The 20700-nt window shown below is 40.7% G+C and overlaps 1 protein-coding gene across 2 annotated transcripts in view; it reads right to left on the bottom strand.

Annotated features, from left to right (window-relative positions):
* CLNK (cytokine dependent hematopoietic cell linker) overlaps positions 1-20402 on the bottom strand; it is a 187515-nt gene extending 167113 nt beyond the window's left edge. The window contains exons 1-2 of one of the 2 annotated variants that reach the window (XM_024741747.1): positions 20281-20402; positions 6565-6617 (exon numbers count right to left, since the gene is read on the bottom strand). In XM_024741747.1, coding sequence (XP_024597515.1) covers positions 6565-6575 — 11 coding nt within the window. In that variant the 5' untranslated portion in view covers positions 6576-6617; positions 20281-20402. Of the gene's footprint in view, positions 1-6564; positions 6618-19658; positions 19708-20280 lie in introns of those variants that run through there. The other variant, XM_024741746.1, reaches the window with a different exon arrangement.
* Positions 20403-20700: the final 298 nt, after the last annotated feature.

The raw sequence follows: 20700 nt of genomic DNA, 5'->3' as shown, positions 1-20700 counted from the left end.
ATATGTATAACTGATTCACTTTTCTGTACACCTGAAACTAACACAACATTGTAAATCAACTATACTCCAATAAAAATTAAAAAAAAATAAACAAATAAAAAAGAGATACGGGAAATAAATTCTACCACTCATCATGTCGTCAAGAAATGCTCTCTCCGATTACTTATATTGTTTTTAAGCAACAAAATTCAAATTGTCAGTCAATTTAGTGTTAACTTTATAGTAAATCTTGATAGAGCTTTTCCAGCTGCAGTAATTACATCAGAAAGTCTATCCCTGCTCTCTCCTCCATTTGCTATTTGGCAGCATTTCCTCACTCAATTGTCACCTCCTCTGAGGATGTCTTTTCCAATATCACCACACCTTTCCCCAGGATTTGTTCCCTCACAGAATAACCAGTCCCTCCTCTGTGTCCCCTTAGCACTCTGCACACACCTGCAACAAAAATCTCCTTATTAACACTCTGCTTGCCTATTATTAGCAGTGTGTTGTTTTTTTTTCATTCTCATCGACAGCAGATGTTCTTCAAGGTGGGATATGTAGTCTTACGAATCTCTAAGTTGAATCCTGAATATCTAACAGCAACGGGTCTTGTGTGAGGTAATAATTGCGATGATGATAAAAGTATGAGACAACATCTGTCCTGGTCATCTCTTGCTACATAACATAGCACTCCAAAGCAGCGGCTTAGAAACAATTTATCTTTCTCTCTCCTGGTTCTCTGCTGGATGGGTCTTGTCGTGCTGTTGTATTCAGAGGGTTATCTCAAAGCTGGACTGAGCTGAATGCCCAAGATGGTTTCCTGATTTTAAGTCTAGTCTAGTGCCTGGTGCCCCTCAGCCCGCCATCCCTCCATGGGGTCTGTTTCCCTAGGGCTTCTCCACAAGGCTGGAGCTTCTCACGGCATAGTGGTCATAGCACGTGACTGATGGAAGTGGGCTGCCAAAGGCAGAAAGCAGAGCTGCCTGGCTGTTAAAGCCTCTGCCCAGACTTGACAGTGTTCCTTCTGCCATATTGCATTGGTCAACACTGCCACAGCCCACACAAGTGAAAGGAGGTAGAGAAATTGATTCACTCTGAATGGGGAGCGTTCAGGTCACATTGCACTAGAACATATGAGATGGGAGATATTGTTGTCACCATGTTTAGAAAGTACCATCTGCTGCAACATCTATCAAATGCTTCCCATTTGCCAGATACAGTGCTAAGCATACTGCATACATGGCCCCTTAATCTTCTCAAAAACCCTTTTAGTTACTATTACTATTTCCATTTGATAGATAAAGAAAACAAGGCTCAGAGAGGCTAAATGATTGCCTAAAATGGCACAGCTTGGTAAGCAGCAGAGCTGATATTGCCATTAGATCACTATAGTGCCCACCCTCCTAATTAATGAAGTATTTGGCCTCCTCAACATGGAAGCTAAATAAATGTTTGACTTTAAATATTCCCCTTCTTGGATTAACTCAACGGGATTATTTTTAAGCTGCTAAAATATCCCCCTCGACAAAAAAAATAATAGAGAAGAATTAAAGTCAAGAATGGAGAACCAAGCAGGAGACACTCATGCTTTTCTACTTGATAGTTAGCCTCTGATAAAACTCATTTACTCTTGTTTGTGACCTGATCTCTCTTTTCCAGGAATTCTGAAATTCCAGACACCTAGGCTTTTAGGAAATTCCTTTTTCTCTTTCCATTGGGTCCATTTTCCAGGATGTCCTAATATTGGCCTCAAATCATATCCATACAAAAGTTTTGGAAATCTTTAACTTTTTTGGTTATCAGGTGCATTTGGATATGAACAAGTGTTTTTACGAAGTTGACTTTTCTCTCTTCTTATACCTTATTTGTGGGAAAATGTCAGGTTTGTGTAAAATAGAACATGCAAGCGACTGGCGGTTTGGCCTTCATGGAGTACCCAATGGCAAATTCTAGGCCTTGTTTCCAATTTCTCTGCACATTTATATAATTAAATAGTATGTGATCATTATAAGCTGTCATTGGGGGTAAGCTTCTCCAAATACTGCCCTGGCTCATAAGATTCCCTGGGGGGGTAGGTTTTGCTCATTACCAGGTAACATAACAGAGCCTCTTAACATTTGGACATGGTTAGATGAATAGGGTTTGTCAAACTCGTTCATGGGTTGTGTTATTTTTCAGTAGTGGAAGAATATAAAATATGAGTGCCTAAATGATGGAATAGTGCCTAGCTATAAAAATAACGATAGTAACATTGGAAAATATTTATGATACATTAAAGTTAAAAATAAGATGCATAGTTGTATAAGAAAGCCAAAAAACCAATAACCAATAGTAGTGTTGACCCCTTTTCAGTGATTTGATCACTGGTATTTTTTCTTTATATATAATTTTAGTATGTAAACTTTTTCTACATTGAATATATATTACTTGAATGATAATAAACTCAAATATTAAAATAAGTCACAACCTTCTTTACTCTTTGTAATATTTTTAAAGGCTATAACTATAAAACTCCAACCTTGCGGCTAGTTAGCAGGAGACAAAGCTTGTTCAGCTGGAAGTTTCCCAAGTGGTGGTAGGTGAGTTCAGTCAGCTAGTTCCATCCCCAGCTGGCAATATTGCCATTAAGAGAGAAGAAAGGCTATCTTAAAATCTCCCATCCCCCATCACTACCCATCTTCATGAGTCTCAGGACCAATCATACCTGCTGCTCCTGCAAACGTATCTCTGGCCATGTCTGCAACCTTGGGTGAACGCTCATCCTGTGTCTTGGCTATGTTCTCTCACAGCTTGTAGCTTTTTAATTGCCAGCCAGCCACGAAGCTGAATCCTAGCTATGTGACTTTGATAGCACCAGTGTATGAGCCGGGTTGCCCTGAGAGTTGGTTCATAATTACTACTGGGTAACTGGGAAGGCAGCCACACTGACTCCTCTGCTGGATGCAAGACTATGATCTCAGAATGCCAAAATTGCTGCTTCTTGTATCCCCAAGATTCAGTGGGATTTACACTTATTAATTCCTGCAAATCAAAATGCAGTTGCTCCCTGAGGTCAAAGGCAGGGGTGTTCACATATATCAGGAAGGAAAATAATGACCTGGGGTTTACACGAAATTGTATCATTTTATCATAAAAATGATATAATACATACATATTGAGGGAAATATCATTTATTGGGCATTTCCTGTGTACCAGACATTGAACTGGCCCCTTTCGAGAGGAGCCCATGTCCATTGCCACCCAGTGATGGAGTGAATTTCATCAGGCAAGTTTTCAAGAAGAAAATATGCCCCTCACAAGCAAAACAGTCATTCAGTTTGGGAATGTGTCCCTGATGAGATATACACAAGGATGATTTTCCTTATCATTGTGAAGCAGCTCAATTTGGCACAAAGATCATGGATTTTGGAGTCAGAGAGATGTGGCTTTAACAGATTATTCTGAATTGGGGAAACTGTTATCCCAAAGCAGGGGGTCTTATGTGGCAACATGGGAAAGGTGTTTTAGTGCTGAGTAGCCAGACAGCATGGCACAGATCCTCATGCAAAATGATTAGCAGACTACTTGGCCTGTAGGCACTACTGGCCTGTAGAACTTTTTATTCTGTCTACCCTTTCATTCTCATAAGTAGACAACGGATTCAAGTGAGAAAACTATTGTGGGAAAGTATCATTATTTTGCTTAATGATTAACATTGACTTGAAGCTGGCTTTGTTAATGTCAATACAGAGAGGCACTTTCTTACACTTTTTAAACTCACTGTCTCAGAAGGTAGTTGTCTGTTTATCCTAAGACCTATTGAAGAGGAGTATCTAAATGGTAAGGGATTTCTTTGGGGGTGGATGAAAATGTTCAGACATCTGATAAGGGACTTGCATCTATAATACATAAAGAATATAAAAATACAAAAATTGAACGTGGGTGATGGTTGCACGATACTATGAATATACTAAAAACCACTGTATATTTTTAAAAAATGAGAAAGCCTTCATGTGGGAACAATCTGATCAGTCATTTCTGTTCTATTTTTGTATAGAGTCCAATCATCTAAAAACATATTTCCAGAACAGAAATGGGTAGAAAACTTTTGGCGGTAAAATGAACTTGAGTGACTCAAAGTTGAAATAGGCTTTGTAATTGGTTTTAAACACAGTATACATTTCTTAATAAAAATTATGTGTGCATGATGGAAAAGGAGTCTCAATTCTATCCCTCAGATCTATTGCTAATGGGGTTACAACCCATTGGTGGCAGAGGCCGTTAATGCAGAATAGCTTGCTAATTTCAGAAGCAATTTAGAATCGGGACAGCCAGACTCCATAGCATTTGTGGAGCTTTCCCATCACTTTCAACATAATACTAAACTGCTTTGTTTAATGTATGGCTAATGTTCTTTGAGGGCAGGGACTAGATCTTATTCATCTTTATAATGGAGGTGCCTAGCTCAGTGCTCGGTGAAGTGTATACTATTCAGTAAACGCTTTTGACCCAACTGATACATTTAAAGGGAAATGCATGTGCAAATGCTCGTACTGTGTGTGTGTGCCCATACGTGTCTGCATGGGTATAAATATATAAATCTATTTCTATATCATCCTTTCATTTGTGTTTATTCATCCCTTCTCTGTAAAAGTGCCCAATGGGAGAGAGTAAGGAATTAGCCATAGTTAAAAAGGCCATTTAGAATTTCACTTTATAAAATCAGAATTCTAGGTTATAGAATTGTCAGACATCTTAGACAAGCATTTTGCAAGGCTAACGGCAGGTTAGACTCAGTTGTGCATTAAAGAATGGCCCACTGTCCAGGTATTCTGACTTCTTTGATCTGGGAAAGTCACTGAAATTGCTGTTGTTTAGAGGTTCCTTGATGATTCTAATGTTCAGTCAGATTTAAAATCTACTGCCTTGAATTAACTGGGTTGATGATTTTCACAGAGGAAGGATTGCTCCCCCCAAGATATAGCAAAACAAAAACTTGTGTGTATGTATGGTGTGTGTATGTGTGCGTGTGTGTGTATGCGTGTGTGTGTGTGTGTGTGTGTGTCTGTGGAGGGGGAGGGAAGCAAATTTCCAATTTACGCCCATGCAACATCTCATATGTAACTGCCTCCTCTGAGTCATATCTTGACGAGTATTGGAGATACTTCGGCAGTGTGCCAGGATGGAGACAGCTCTGGGAACCATTGCTCTACAGTCAGATGCTTCTCAAACTTTAATGTGGCTATTAATCAACTGGCGATCTTGTGAAAGTACAGACTTGGAATCAGCATCCTTAGAGGAGAAAACTACTGTTTATGAAATTATGATGATTTGGTCTGTTTTCTGGTCTATGTTTTGGCAGCTTCATATCTGACATGACTCTAAAGCTGAACTCATAAAACTACCCTTTGGGAAGCTTGATGAGAGCAATTGCCAAGGGGCCACAGTCTGGGTGAAAAACAAATCTACCTAGAGTCACGAAAGGGGGATGCCTCTTCTTTATGAAGGAGACAGCAGGCACAGGGTGGAATCACAGAGAGAAACAGAAGCAAGGACTGAAAAGCAGGGATTCATGACCTCAAAGCCAGATGGCAACCTGTAGCAAATATTGCCTAGATTGTCAAAGTAACCCCACTTTGCCCCCAAAGAGGGGTATGAGTCTGATGCTTGGGCTGCTGCTTCTGTTGTCACCCTGGAAAACAAGCACGTGCCTAGGGCCCACCTGTGACACCCAGGCATCACCTGGTTACCCTGGGCCACCCCCAGATTTCCTCTAGGACCGGGGATCCACCCAGAAGCCAGGCTGTCCTCCTCTCCAGGCCAGATCCTACTTCCCAGAGGGAGGGTTAATATCCAGGGTATCAGGTACCTTCCTGAATATTGTACAGCTATAAAATGACAGGGAAAAGCAAGGGATTGACACTAGGTCTGCCTGCCTCTGAAACTCGTGTTTCTCACCCAACTGCTCATTTCACGCAGAGGAGAAAAACAGTGCTACCTTTCCAATTGGCAAAATAAAGCAAATACATAGATGAGTAGATCAATTTTAAAATTTGTGTACCCAACTTTCTCCATTGAAAGGTCCTTTGTTTTCATCATAAGTATCCCTTACAACTTGGAGGCCAGCTATCTTTTTACTATACTCATAAACATCTGGAATGGGATGAAAGTTTTGCTGATTCAGCTACACATTTAGATATCCTAAACCGACCACATTGCCCCCTCTGGGTGTTCCACAAAGAGAAAGTTGGATTCCAGGCTCTCTGCTGCAGGAATAAGTGTGCAAACTGCTCTTCTGTTAGTTCTCATTCCACACCCTGGTGGGAGGTGATGGATGGCATTTCTGGGTGCCCTCCTGGCATTCTGGTCCTGTTTATCTAGTCTCTGCCTAATCCCACATCCCCAGCTGGGCTGGGGGAGAACAAGGGACCTGCCTGCAAAAAATCGCTGTCAGTGGGACAGCTATTCACTAGACACTCACACATCCTCAAGCCCGGCCTTCCCACGGGGGTACATTGCATCCTTAGTGCTCTTCCAGCAGCTGACTCCGTTTCCCACTACGAGACGGGAGATTCGTGCTCAGGGCAACATCGCGGTACTTACTGCTTGTTCATCTTTCTTGGCACCCAGCAAATGAGAGGGAACTTCAACTCAGCCTGTGGAAACAAAAGCGAGCTCATTACTGGGCCTTACCCATCATGTTTTAATTCTGGTGAACATGCTTCTGTCGCTTCCTGTTAAAATGGGATACAGGTGCCAGCTTAGAGGAAACGACAGAAAGAGAATCAATCCAGGTCGATAATTGGTTTATTTCGGGAATGGGTGGGTGAGGGGACTTTTTCCCTGACATGCTGTCCTCTTTCTGTCAGCATTCATCCCATCTGCCTCAGGGAGCTGAGCAAACCTATCCTGAGCGAGCCTGGTTTTCCCTGGCTTGCAATTGTGTGCGTCCCCTGGGCACCCAAGGCGTGTTAACCCAGGCTCTGCTCTGGGGAGTCCACGTGCGTGTAGCAGAAGGAATGCTTTTCTTTTCAAAGTGTGACTTTGCCATGAAATATTTATTGGAAGTTACATTTATATACCGCTTCACATAGGACACAACATTTTATTTGTGGCTTGTACTCACTTGCGTAGGAGAGATGATTAGCCCCATTTACCATATAAATGAGCAGCAGAGACCCTGGGAGTATTCAATAAGGGCTTTACATCAATAATCGCATTTAATCTACACAGAGAAGCTAGGAGTTATAAAAGATATTACCCACGGGATCAGTTGAGGTTCCAGAAGGAAACAGATGGCACCCTCAAATTGGGTCATATGAGAATAGTTTAATAAAAAGACCGAAGAACCTAGGGGTAAGACGGGAATAAAGACACAGACCTACTAGAGAATGGACTTGAGGATATGGGGAGGGGGAAGGGTAAGCTGTGACAAAGTGAGAGAGTGGCATGGACATATATATATACACTACCAAACCTAAAATAGATGGCTAGGGCTTCCCTGGTGGCGCAGTGGTTGAGAGTCTGCCTGCCGATGCAGGGGACACGGGTTCGGGCCCCGGTCCAGGAAGATCCCACATGCCACGGAGCGGCTGGGCCCGTGAGCCATGGCCGCTGAGCCTGTGCATCCGGAGCCTGTGCTCTGCAACAGGAGAGGCCACAACAGTGTTAAAAAAAAAAAAAAGATGGCTAGTGGGAAGCAGCCGCATAGCACAGGGAGATAGCTCGGTGCTTTGTGACCACCTAGAGGGGTGGGATAGGGAGGGAAAGAGGGAGACGCAAGAAGGTAGAGATATGGGGATATATGTATATGTATAACTGATTCACTTTGTTATAAAGCAGAAACTAACACACCATTGTAAAGCAATTATACTCCAGTAAAGATGTAAAAAGGAAAAAAAAACAAAAAACAATGTGGGCAGAGTGTAGGGAATCCACAAAGGACAGTGAAGGACCTGAGGGGCCTGTTACCATATCTGAACCTGGAGGCGTCTGGGGAGCCAGTGGTCATATGAACCCAGAAACAGGGCTGGTGGGAAAAGAACTGTGGCTTCTAATTGAGGGACCCGCAGGGAAGGGGCTCTGGAGGGCAGAATAAAGATATGCATCTCAGGCTCCTCCTGCCCTGAATATCTTGCTGCTGCCGTTTCTCATTGGCCAAACTCAACAGGAAGCCAAGGGTGCGGAGCCATTGGCATGGTTTCTATCCATCAGCCTCCTGGGGCTCTCAGCTGAGTGTCGTGGAGTGTGGATCTCACTGTTAAAGAGAATGAGGCTCATGGAGGTTAAATTATGTGCCCAAAATCACCCATCTGCAATAAAAGCCCAGATCCATAGGACTCAAACATTCCATTTCTTAGCCAGTCACCATATTGCCCATTGAGTTGAGTCACTCCTAGATCATTCTGCCACCCATGTGTCCATCCATTCATCCTTTCATCTCTCCAATCACCATTGACTGAAAACTAACTTTGTTCAAATATTGTGCCCAATAAGAAACATCCCTTTCCCTCCAATCATGCCTAAAACTCAGTTTAAGGTAGATTCTGCATCCCCTATGATGGTTGTTATTAAAGTGCTTTATAAAACATGCAGATAAAACAAAACAAAATGAATCCTAGCTCTGCCTTGGACAGCCAGGGGAATCTTCACGAAGGAGATAATATTTGAGCTGGATCTTGCAGAATATGTCAGCATCTTCTTAGCTTAGAATTAGGGAAGGTGTTCTGGGCCAATGGGGTGCCATTTGCAAAGATGTGAAGATGTTAGAATACATAGTGTGATATAGAGGCTTTGCACAGCTTGGTGGGACCACAGAGGCCAGCAGCTTGGATGTTGGTAGCATGTGGGAAAAAGCTTAGGAAGGTCCACTGGGTTTTTAAAAAATATCTATTTATTTATTTAGGCTGCACTGGGTCTTAGCTGTGGCACGCAGGATCTTCACTGCGGCATGTTTTTAGTTGTGGCATGTGGGATCTTTAGTTGTGGCATGTGGAACCTGGTTCCCCAACCAGGGATTGACACAGTCCCCCTGCATTGGGAGCAAGGAGTCTTACCCACCCGACCACCAGGGAAGTCCCGGTCCCTTGGATTTTGATTGTCAAGGACCATGTATGACAAAGGATGGGATTTGGACTCGAGCCGTGGGATCTTGGACCAGTAACTGCAGGAAAGTTACTAAAGAACTGGGACTAAGCTCCAGGTCCTCAGATATCCTGTGTTCTACCCCACAGCATCTCTCACCATGTGCTTCTAGGTCAATGAATGACACAGGGAAAGGGGAGGCTGCTGTTAGGTACTCATTCACTGACCGTTCTGTATGGATAGTTCATGGCCTCCTTGTACGTTGTCTTGTCCATGGGGGTGAGGAAGAGGACTTCATCAATGTAATACAAACAATGGACATCAAATACCGGAAGAGTCCTGGACTGAAAGTTGAGGGACTCTGTTTGGTTCCAGTGCTGTCATTAACCAGCACTGGACCTTGTAGGAGCAGCTGGCATCTCCTCATTTATAAATGGTAATGTCCATATGATCCTTTTCTGGTATTATTTTAAGTGTGAAATAAGCTGGTACCTCTGAAAATACCTTAAAAACTATAAACATTATGGAAATACAGATATACAATTCCTTGCATAACAAAGTTTGCAAGTCGTTTTAACATTGGTCATGTTATATTTGGGTATCTCGTGTTATTGACATTGATTTGTGGATATTACTGTTTAGAGGAATGAGATGACTTGATTATAGTCATACAGGTCAATTTGCAACCCCTTCCCGACTTTGGGAGCATTTATGACTTTAAATGTCTTACATATATAGTCTCTTCATTCCTTTCAGTGCATTGACCAGCAGGGCTAAAGTTGTGTTGAAATGAGATCAAATAAGTAGATCTTTATAGAGGGCTCCCCATGTGCCTGGTTCTTGGCTAGCGCTTATGTACAGAGTGAAGGAATCACAAGGTACAGGACAGTTTCCTCGAAGGCTTGCTGCCTTGGATCAGTAAGAAGTACTGGCCACAGGGAGGTCGGGGAAGCTGCTTTCCAACCCTGCTCTGGCCATCCACGGTGTAGCCTTGAACAAAGCATTTGGAATGTTCTGGGCCTCATTTTTTTTTTTTTTCACCTGAATAATGAACAGGTTGGGCCCAATAGGTTTCTTCCAGCTCAAAGATTCCTCAAAAAAGTTCCATTTAAAAACTACAATCCCTCCCTACTTGGTGATAGAAAATGGCTTTAAAAAGTTGGAAGTAGGTTATTATGTTTCTCACATTTTATTGTCTTCTCTAATAGAGCTCCTTGCAGAGCAAAGTTGCAGAAAGACTTTGACAAAGTGTGAACACCTAGGGCATCAGCGATATTCAGGGAAGACACTGGGGAAGGAATTCTTAGCTTTTGCTTTATATCTAAACCTTTGTAAATTATTCAATCTGCAACATCAGTGTTTATTAGGTTTGTATTTTAAAATCTTAATAAAAGTTCAAGGAGATATTTTACTAGCAGCTTTTGAGAGATGTGAGCAATCTATTGTACAAAAATAATGTTAAAATGTCATGAAGAGAGTCCAACTTTGCTGGCATTTGAAAAGCAAAATTTGGGGACTTAGTGACCCATATCAGAAGATGAGTCAGCCAAATGGTGTCATCAGCACGACAGAATGGATAGCACTCCACAAGGTGAAGAGCTCTTTGATCTACTCAGAATGTCTAAGTCCTGTCTGAGAATGCTACCATCTTATCTGATCTCAGTCACTTTGTAAAGGATGTGGTGAGAACGGGATGTGGTGAGTCAGACAGAATTTCATGCCCATAGGCTTTACAAACGTAACATATTATAGAAAAGATAAGACCCGTCCCTTCCTGACATGCGTATTTAAAAAAACAAATGGAATGAACATTGAACACCGACTATGTGTCCTCAGCTTCTATCACAGTAACCCGATATGATCTGTATTATCATCCTTATTTTATACAAAACCAAACTGAACATTCACAGGTGGTAGGTAGCCTGCTCTACAAGTTGGTACTGCAAACCATTGGCCTTGAAATGTTTCAGTTACATGTTGAGATGCCTATCTACCTGCTCTGAGCCTCAGTTTGCTTCTCTTTAAAATGGGTGTAACTCAGCAGCCATCTGTAGGGCTCTTGTTAGGATTACATGAGAACATAAGGTATCTAAACGTAGAGAAATGGTAATTCACATTAACTTAAACTTTTAAGGTTAATTAAATGCCCTATATCACTTTTGGGTTTTAGTCTCCAGAAATCAGAAGTGCTTACCTGTAGTTCATGACCACCAGGTGAGGGAAGCATGGATCCTCATACTTATCAGAATGACCTGGGAAACTTTAAAAAATATTGATGGCTCCAAAAGTTTGAGTCAGTTCTTCTGGGCTAGAGCTCAGGTATTGGTATGTTAAAAATGCCTCAGGTATTTTAACGGGCAGTGAGGCAGAGGAAGTGGATATAAGAACGTCAGGCCACTCATTTCCGTCTGCACCCGCCACTCACCGACACTTCTTACCCTTATGGAAAATACCAGATAACCACACTTCCATTCTCCTTGCAGTCCTAAGCTCATCCTAAATGGAAATACAGGAACTGCCACCGCTCATCAAGAATTCTCCATACATTTAGAGCTATTTCTGAGTTAATTTTCAGTGAAATGTTGAAAGGAAATCTACCACATCCCAAAATTTATGACACAGGTGAGAGTGGGAAAAGCCACCAGACAGCAATTTCTCAAATGTCTCAAAGACAGCAATCAAAGCTTCAAGTAACCCTGACCCCTACTTGGGGCATGATAATGGGAGGTAGGGGGAAGGACTTCCAGGCTGAGGAGTCCCCCAGGCCTGCAGGTCTTTCTCCAGGAAGCTTCAGGATCTAGAGATGATCTGAGATAAAAGAGCATCATTAGATGCCTGCCTTTCTTGCCTTCACTCAGGGACCTCGAGAGGCTGTGGTGCCCCAGAAATGGGGAAATCTCATTGTGTTTTGCACATTCATTTTCTATAGGAACAGAGGCATTGATTTCAGGTTCTCTTCCTAGTTAGCCACGGAAATAAAGCCAAAGCACGGCTCTTGCTGTCAAAGAGAAGTGACGCTCAGGTGCCATCGGTCAGTCACAGCAGGGCACTTATTACAAATGATACTAACATGTCCAGAGTTGGCTCTGCCCTAGGGATTCTGCCTGCATCCTGCCTGCACCAAGAAACCGCACCGTGCCTGCAAGGTCCCACGGTAGGGAAGCGACTGGGTAAGAAGAGACCCTGGGCCCTCGAGGAGTCCACAAAAGGAGGCCACCTTTTTTCATAATGCCTATTTACTTCTCCAACAAGGGAAAATACTGACTGTGTTAAAAGGTAGAAGCCAATGCAGATCTAATCATAAATACCAAGCTGAGCACTAAAATTGCTTGAATGTACACCAGGCTTCAAAGCCTAAGCAAAAGAGCTGGAATATGCTCATAATTAATTTTGCCATAGAAATCTATGGTTTGATTTCAAGAATAGAGTTCCCATGGGGTTTCTAGGCCCCTAGGCTTCTGGAGCTCCTTGGAGGTCCAAAATGAACCCCAGTTTGAGAAACACAGTTCCATCCTATGTTGCCTCCCTATAAGGCTCTTTCACTCCCCTCCAGGTATAAAGAGGGTCATGTCAAAGACAGGTGCACAACATGGCTGAGGTCCTGAGAGTAAAGGAGTTCCTGCCCTAATCATCCATTTTGGCCAAATAATCCCACCATTTTGGAGATGATGATCCCAATAATTAGCTCATTTTGTAGGTTGAAGAGCATTTGGTAAAGGCCATGGATTTAATGGTTAAAACACATCAATATTTCAGAAAACTGAAATAAAGGAAACAGGATTCTACAGCCTGGGAGCATGCTTAAGACCTCCAAAGAATGTACATTAAATATGGGCATTAAAACAGAATGGCTGTTTCTGAGCCCATAACCCACCTGGGGTCTCAGTGGATGTGTTAGGAAAGAAAGACTTTTTTAAATAAATAAATTGGATTTGGGGGAGGATCTTAATCCAAAAATAATTAATACCCCTATGGTATCATAAACAGTTTAAACAATTGGAAACAAGTAAAGCAAAAATCATATTTCCTTGTTATCCTGGAGAACTGTTCTCCACAGGGACTTCACCCATGCTACCAAACTGAGCTTGCAAAGAGACATTTTTATCATAAATATTTCTGCTGCATTTCAACCTGATCTGAAATTAATATTTCATGAGGGGAAAACAATGCTTTTTATAGTAAGGACATTTTTTTTTTGCTCTCAAACATTTCTCACTTATTCCTCGAAGATGAAGCCTATAAAAATACTGGCCTCTGTTTATTGCAAAGTTTAAGAAACATCATTCTAATAATGACAATGTACCTAAATAGATATAGGAAATGACCAGAAGCAAACTAAGAATTGTTGAAGAAGATATTAGAATCAGTCATAAAGCCAAGACGTAGCTGTGCAGCTAAACCTGGGTCAAGGCTGGAGGAGAGGGTCTGAATTAAGGGTTGAAGCTTTTTCCCATGAAAGCAAGAAAACAAGAAAAGAAATTAATATAAAATACATGCAACATACATCTGATTCCCTGCACAATCACACCTAACATGTGAACAGTGGCGGTTGTCATTTGGAGTTGAGGGAGGGTGTGAAATGTGTATATTTTGGGAAGAGGGCCAGGAAGTGTGTGTGTGTGCGTGTGAGTGCACACGCACGCCTGGTGCACGAATTTTGAGCAAACATGTTGAAACCAAGATTTCTCAGATGCAGATATTTATTAATTTGGTCACAACTGTATGTAATTTTCCTCTATTTTCTTATCACAAATTAGAAAGTTACATTTTAGAGATACTCATACTTAGAGAAAGATATATGCTGATTGGATTTCTAATTCTATATCCTGGTCAGACCAATCAGCTAAACTTAATTAAATATAACATTTAATTTTATTGCATTTCCAATGAATGGAGGCATTTGAAGTCAAATGGATTGTTATTACAGATTTTTCTTGAGGGATATGGGAGATTTCTTTCCTAGTTTTTCTGCTATTAAGTATGGGCATATATTAAGAAAAAGATTTTGCAACTGTCTTGGTAACAAGTAACTTCCCTTAAATATCTCAAGGCATTTTCATGTGCATCCATTTTTTATTTTAAATGATTTTGAAAACACCCTTAATGAACTGATGCAACCTATCGTTTCGGAATTTATCACTCTTGATGCTTTTGTTTTCAAAAGCCATCTCCTTTTCTCTTCTGCAGAAAGGGTTGCCTTCTTTCAGTAGTAAGATTTTTTTCTTTTCCGTCTTCCCCCTATTTTGTAGTAAATAGCTTCTTTCTTTATCATCTCTTTTCTTCATTCACTCATTTTGTTTTCACATATGCCTTTCTTCCCTCTGTCCTCCCTTCCTTCTTCCTTAATTTCCTCTTCCTTTCCCCCATCCTTTCTCTTTCTGCTCTCTTATCATTAAAGTTATTTAACTGTTCAATAAAATGAAGCTGTAGGAAAATAAAATGTAGATTACCAAGAGCCTAGTTTGATGTTTTCTTATTTTTTTCAAAATTTAACTGTTTACCTTGCCCCTTTTTTCATTTAGCTCTCATAAATGATGATTAGGGGCAGGTACTGCCAGGCCTAGATTAATCAGAATATCCCCAACTGTGATGAATTCTCCATTGATTGATTAATGCATTGGGGCAGAACTGAAGGCAAATTTTAGAGAAAAGAAAGATATAAGAAAATAAACTGAGATTCAGGGATGGCTCTATCTATTTATCTATCAATCACAACTTACAGGCCAGCCTACTTCCCATGAATATCTCAAGTCCAAAGGTGGAAGCACCATCATTCTTTAAGCAGTCATTTACAAGACACCTGCTGTATGCTAACCATTTCTGAGGAACTGTTTCACCATAAGAAGGACTTCAAAGAAGTTTGAGGGAAACTTAAAAATCCAAAGAAGAGGCATGAAAAGCCAGGACTAAGAGTAATATAATTTAATAATGATGATGATGGTGACGACACCATTTACTGAATGCCAGAACCCTATGTAGGACATCCTGTTTAATTTATATTCCATTATAAGGCAACAATCCAAGTGACCCAGATTTTTCAATATTGAACAATTCTGTCATTTTTTTCAGGGAGAGGCCTCTTGAGCCAAATCTGTCAAGCGAACAAATGCACAATATGGATTAAGATGAGATCATCACTTACTTTGTAACTTCAATGCATTTAGAACCTAACTTCTGAGCTGAACTTCCTCCATGTAATTAATGCTTTCTTTGTCCCTTCTTCTATTCAGGATCACTCCCCTAGCCAGATGTGAGGCAGGTCTCTAAGCCCAGGTACGTTGAGTTGTACAGTGAATTGTACAACTTGAGCCTCATTTTTTTCTAATCAGAAAAGTGGGGATATAAATCCTCATGCTCCTTTGCTCAAAGGATGATTCTGAAGACCAAATGAGATCATGGAAGTGAAAGTATTTTGTAAATTATAAACTGTTAGACAAGTCTAGTTCAACAGATAATTATTGAGTAAATTCTATGCATCAGTGCCATGAAGGATGCAGGATATGTAATTGGTGAAGAAAGTATTCTAAAGGAATTTCAGAGGAGTAATACATTTTGAGAGTTGGAAGATACTACCAAGGCTTTGATAAATGGCTGATTAAAATAAATGCAAAAATGATGAGATTAACTTTCTGTAGAAATCACCTCAAAATAGGACTTCTTTAGATCAAAATCCTTAAGAAGAGACAAACCCCCAAAGATTCTAATGACGGTTCATCTGAATATAAAATAAACTCATGATAACTGTGCTAAACATGATTAATATAGCCACCATCATTTACTTTGCACTTAATAATTGCTAGACACTATAATATGCACTATGCTGCTTACATACTGCATCTCACTTATCACCACAAATTCAGAAGGTAGGTATTGCAATTCCAGTTTATAAATGATAAGCTAAAGTTCTGAGAAGTTAAATAACTTGTCTAAAATCATCCTGCCGGCAAGTAACAGTCTGAATTCAAACCCAGGTTATCTATTTCTCAAAGGATGGATGTGGTGGTTTAGTAGAGAGAGCTCGGGAACAGAAGTAGGAGTTTGGGATAAGGAGAGTGTGGAGGTGTTCTCTGGGAAGTACCAGAGAGATGGAGCTGCTCAGGAGCTCCCTGGACTTGCCCAGGAGTAAGAGTGTCCTGCTCTGTGAATATTCATAAGCAGACTGGCTCCCAGGTGCCTATCAAGGCATCAGATCATCAGTAGCTGGGCAAATCCAGCTATTGCACTGACGGCTCTGACTTGGCTCTCACCTTCTGACAGGCATTTGATATCCTCTGTAGATTTGCCTCCTGGGAGGGAACTTACAACTAAAATATACTTTATTTTATTTTTTATTGAAGTATAGTTGTTTTACAATGTCTTATTAGTTATCTATTTTATATACGGTAAAATAGATAACTAACAAGGACCTACTGTATAGCACAGGGAACTGTACTGATAATAATCTATAAGGGAAAAGAATCTGAAAAAGAACATATATACATATATATGTATATATGTGTGTGTGTATGTATGCATATGTGTGTATATAGTAGGTCCTTATTAGTTACCTATTTCATATGCAGTAGTGTGTATATGTTAATCCCAACCTCCTAATTTATCTCTCCCCCCTTTCCTTTTTGGTAACCATGTTTATTTTCTATGTCTGTGAGTCTCTTTCTGTTTTGTAAATTAGTTCATTTGTATCTTTTTTTTATATCCCACGTATAAGTGACATCATATGATTATATATATATATATATACATACACACACACACACACACACACACACACATACACACACCACATCTTTATCCATTTATGTGTCAATGGACATTTAGGTTGCTTCCTTTAACACTTGAGTGAAGTCACAGAACATGGATGTATACGCCAGAATACCAGAGTGAGACAATGTCCTGAAGTCCCATGAACTCTGAGTTCCCTGCATAAAATTAGTCTTCTGAATCTGCAAAGTTGATGATGAAATGCAGATCCTTGGGGACTCCAAAAAAGCTCAACACTCTCAGAGGCTTGGCTTGGGCTACTAGCCATGCTTCATCTTTATCTCATGCTAAATTCAACAGAGAAGACACCACAATTAAGGGCTGTGCCCTCATGCACATGGATATTGAACTTCCATGTTATGTCCAGACCTTTTGGTTCATCGCAGTTGTAGGGCAAACAGCTATGCACAGAGCCATTTAAACATAGTAGAATTCTAATTCCCATGCTTAGGTGTTTGGGAAACAATGTTTCAGTTAGCATCACCAATGAAATACAAAAAACAAAACTCACATACATATTTTACTGTTGCTTATGGTATATCTGGGAGTCCTAAAATGCTTTTGGTTAGTTGAAAGGAAAGTGATGCTGTGATCATGATTCTGAATACATCCAGCAGGGCATTGATGACGTTCAGTGCAAAGAGCAGGGGCTTGGGATTTCTATAGACCTGGCTTCTCATTCCGGTGTGAAATCGACAATGTATGGAGTTTCTCTGAACCTTGGTATCCTGTTTTATAGAGTAAGAATAAGTATATCTATTAAAAAATGAGAAAGAGTGAGTATGCACCATCCAGTGCATAGCAGGCACTCAAATGGTCATTGCTATTTGGAGAGCATGATTAAAATTAAGTTGAATAAACATGGTGATGATTCCCAAAGTATCCTGTCCACAAAAGTAACAAAAAGAAACAAAAATCACAAAAAATTTCTATGATCGCTGTTTCCTACAAGTCTGTTTTTCATGATTATTTTTCTTTACTAAGCTACTCATATCTAACCTTTATAACCTGATGTTTCTCAGTCTTATTGATAACTTACTTCACCAAATCACTGAAAATTATGTTTAATCTGTTAAAAATCTTAAATATAATTAGATTCAATTAATTATCTCTGTTTAGTAATTCACCCCTTTTGACCATTCTCTCTTTCTCATGCTAGGACGGGTAGGCACGGCTTGGAGCAACTGTACAGAGCTCAGGTCTTGGTGGACCTTGGCAACTACCTGCGAAGGTGAATCTCACTGTTTTATGCGATGGTATTCATAAAAAGATACTGCCAGATCTAGCTCAGCTACTTGCTGTGACCGTGGCAACAGCACTGTACAGCTGCCATTTATCCATTTCCTGAATGTTTCCTCTGTGTCAGACACAATACATACATTCACTTTCATCCCCATAGCAATCCATAGCATGTATTAATCCACCCAGTTTCAAACTACAAAATACCAACCAAAGCTAACCAAAGCTCAGAGAGGTTAAGCCACTTACCCCCAAACAATAATGAAGTCATACACCACATTCATATTCACTTTTGACTGATCTCAAAGCCTTCTCTCCATATCACCATACTGTCCATCCTCATCAACTTTTTGAGCCTCAGTTTCAACATCTAATATTGCCCTGCCTACTTCATTAAGTTAAGATCATTAAATTTAAAAAAAGTGTCCAAAGACTCTGTCAATTCTACAAGGCTATGTAACTGTGTTATATTACTATTCTCTAATGAGATTATTAAAATAAAATATTCATAAATTTATCTGTATTAATAAATTCCATGCTAATTGTGAGCATGTTTTAGGAAGAAGGCCAGAGCTAATGTAGGGTGAGGAAAGGAAAGTAATGGAGAAAGGGCCAACATTTATTGAGCACATACTAAGTATTAAATATATACCATATGTCATTTAATATAGATATTATATTATTGAGGCTAAAGAGTTGTCAATACAAGTGATATGATCTTGCTCCATTATGAAGATGCAGGAATTGAGGATTTCAGGGAATAAGGTAGCATATATGGTCAAGCTACAGAGTTTGGATCCTAATCAATGTAGTCAGATGTTAAATCCTACTGTCTTTCCAAGACAACACCTGACTCATGGCAAAGTGAGCTAGAGATGGGGTCCTAGGTATAAAGCCAGGGGTGACCAGATGGTACAGAAAACCATAAGCTTTGGTTTTAGAATGGTCTTATTCATAGAATCATCTGAGAGGGCTCCTTGGAGAAAAGAAAAAATAATGTCACCACTAGGAGGGCTGGTGTCAAAGATGCCAGGAATGGACTCAAGGTGAATTCTGTGAAGCGGCAAAGGAACAGTGGCCACCGTTCATATTAGTGAGAACCAGGTGCAAATCAGTGTAGTTTTGAATTCTGTTACTGATATTAGTGATTGGACAACCTTGAACATTAACTTGGACCACTCAAGTTCTTCTTCTGTAAACAGGGAAAACAATATCTAAGTCTCAAGTTTGGGTATAAGGGTTAAATGAGCTCATGCCTATAGACTGGTTGGCAAGAGACATAGTTAAATAAACACCAGTTGCCCTTCTTGCTTCTCTAGGGAAAGTTTTATCTTAAGTTTCTCAGAGGATTTCTGAAGCTTTGTCGTTTCTCTGCTGACCTCCAGTTTGTCTGACGTACAATTGATTTCCTGATTTTTGAAATGACTATTCCCTGTGGTTTGGGTGGCCCTTGGGAATCCAAAGGAACAACATCGTTGAGGGAGATAATTAGATAAGTAACATTGGTACATTGTAATAAAATCAGTACTGATAAAGTTCAGCTACATCAGTATCTTTTAAAGTATAGATACTTGGATGACACTTATTCTCTTTTCTGTCTTATTCCAGCTTACTATTTGTTTGTTCTCTCTGAGAAGAAGAGGCATCTAGAAGAGATACCTCCTGGTACCCCTGGAGGGTAGGTATTTCACCCCAACTTCACTCTCCTGCTTGGGTTCCTCATCCCTGCAGAGGGAAAATGGTTAGTATGATTAAAAAGTCCACACTCCTCCAGACCAACACAGAAAGAAAACCATCTCAATTTAGAACATTTAAAAAATATACACCCACAGAGGCTCCAGGAGTTAACTTCTACTTTCAATAGCCCACTTTGGATAGAGGCTGCCTTTCTAGATGGCTGTCGTAATGAAGGTCAGCCAAGAAAGCCAGTGACTAGCCTGGTCTTCAGATTTTAGTAGCCAACAGTTAGGGGGTTCAAGCTCCAGGAAGGGAAGATTGAAAACGTTTCATCTTTCAATTTTTATGGGTCAGTATCTTGGTTCCTTCTTCCAGCAGAGGAAGGAATCTTTAAAAACTGATTAAGGGAGCTGGCTTTCGTTATGTCCGTCAGATGCTTTATAGAAGGCCCAGCATTCCATGTTAGAAAAACCTTTTATTCTTGACCTCAGCTCTTTCTTAATGATCCTCTATGACAGTGAGATGACCACTCAGACGAGGCTGGCCTACGTAGTTTACCTGAACAGCGTGGGGATCGCAAACGGCCTTGTGCTGAGATGTCCCTTGCGTCGGGGGTCCGTGGCAGCATCACAGAGAAGTCCAGCAGCCGGTGATCCAAGAGGCAGGGGGTTAAAATATTCTCAGTGGTAAGCAGTGTCCTTTAGCAGAAAGCTCCTCCTAGGTCCGTTTTAGGTTTGGTTTCCTGTGAAATGCAGCCACAGAACTTGGGTGGTGTGACCTGTGTAAGGGAGGGACTTCCTCTTCTTGAGTTCAAGTGCAATGAACAAAACTACAGGAGGCTGAGGTCTCCCAACCCAAAGAGTGTCCTTAAAGACACCCAATATCCTCACATGGCACTTCGACATTACCAGAACGTCCTGAAGCTTTGCTGAGCAACATGAAAGCATAGGGATTTTGTTTATCTTGTTTCACATACAC

This window comes from Neophocaena asiaeorientalis, unplaced genomic scaffold (assembly GCF_003031525.2).
Source record: "Neophocaena asiaeorientalis asiaeorientalis breed wild unplaced genomic scaffold, Neophocaena_asiaeorientalis_V1.1 scaffold218, whole genome shotgun sequence".
In the NCBI taxonomy this organism is placed as follows: Eukaryota; Metazoa; Chordata; class Mammalia; order Artiodactyla; family Phocoenidae; genus Neophocaena; species Neophocaena asiaeorientalis.
Note: the sequence above shows the minus strand (reverse complement) of the source record. Positions and strands in the feature narration are given on the sequence as shown.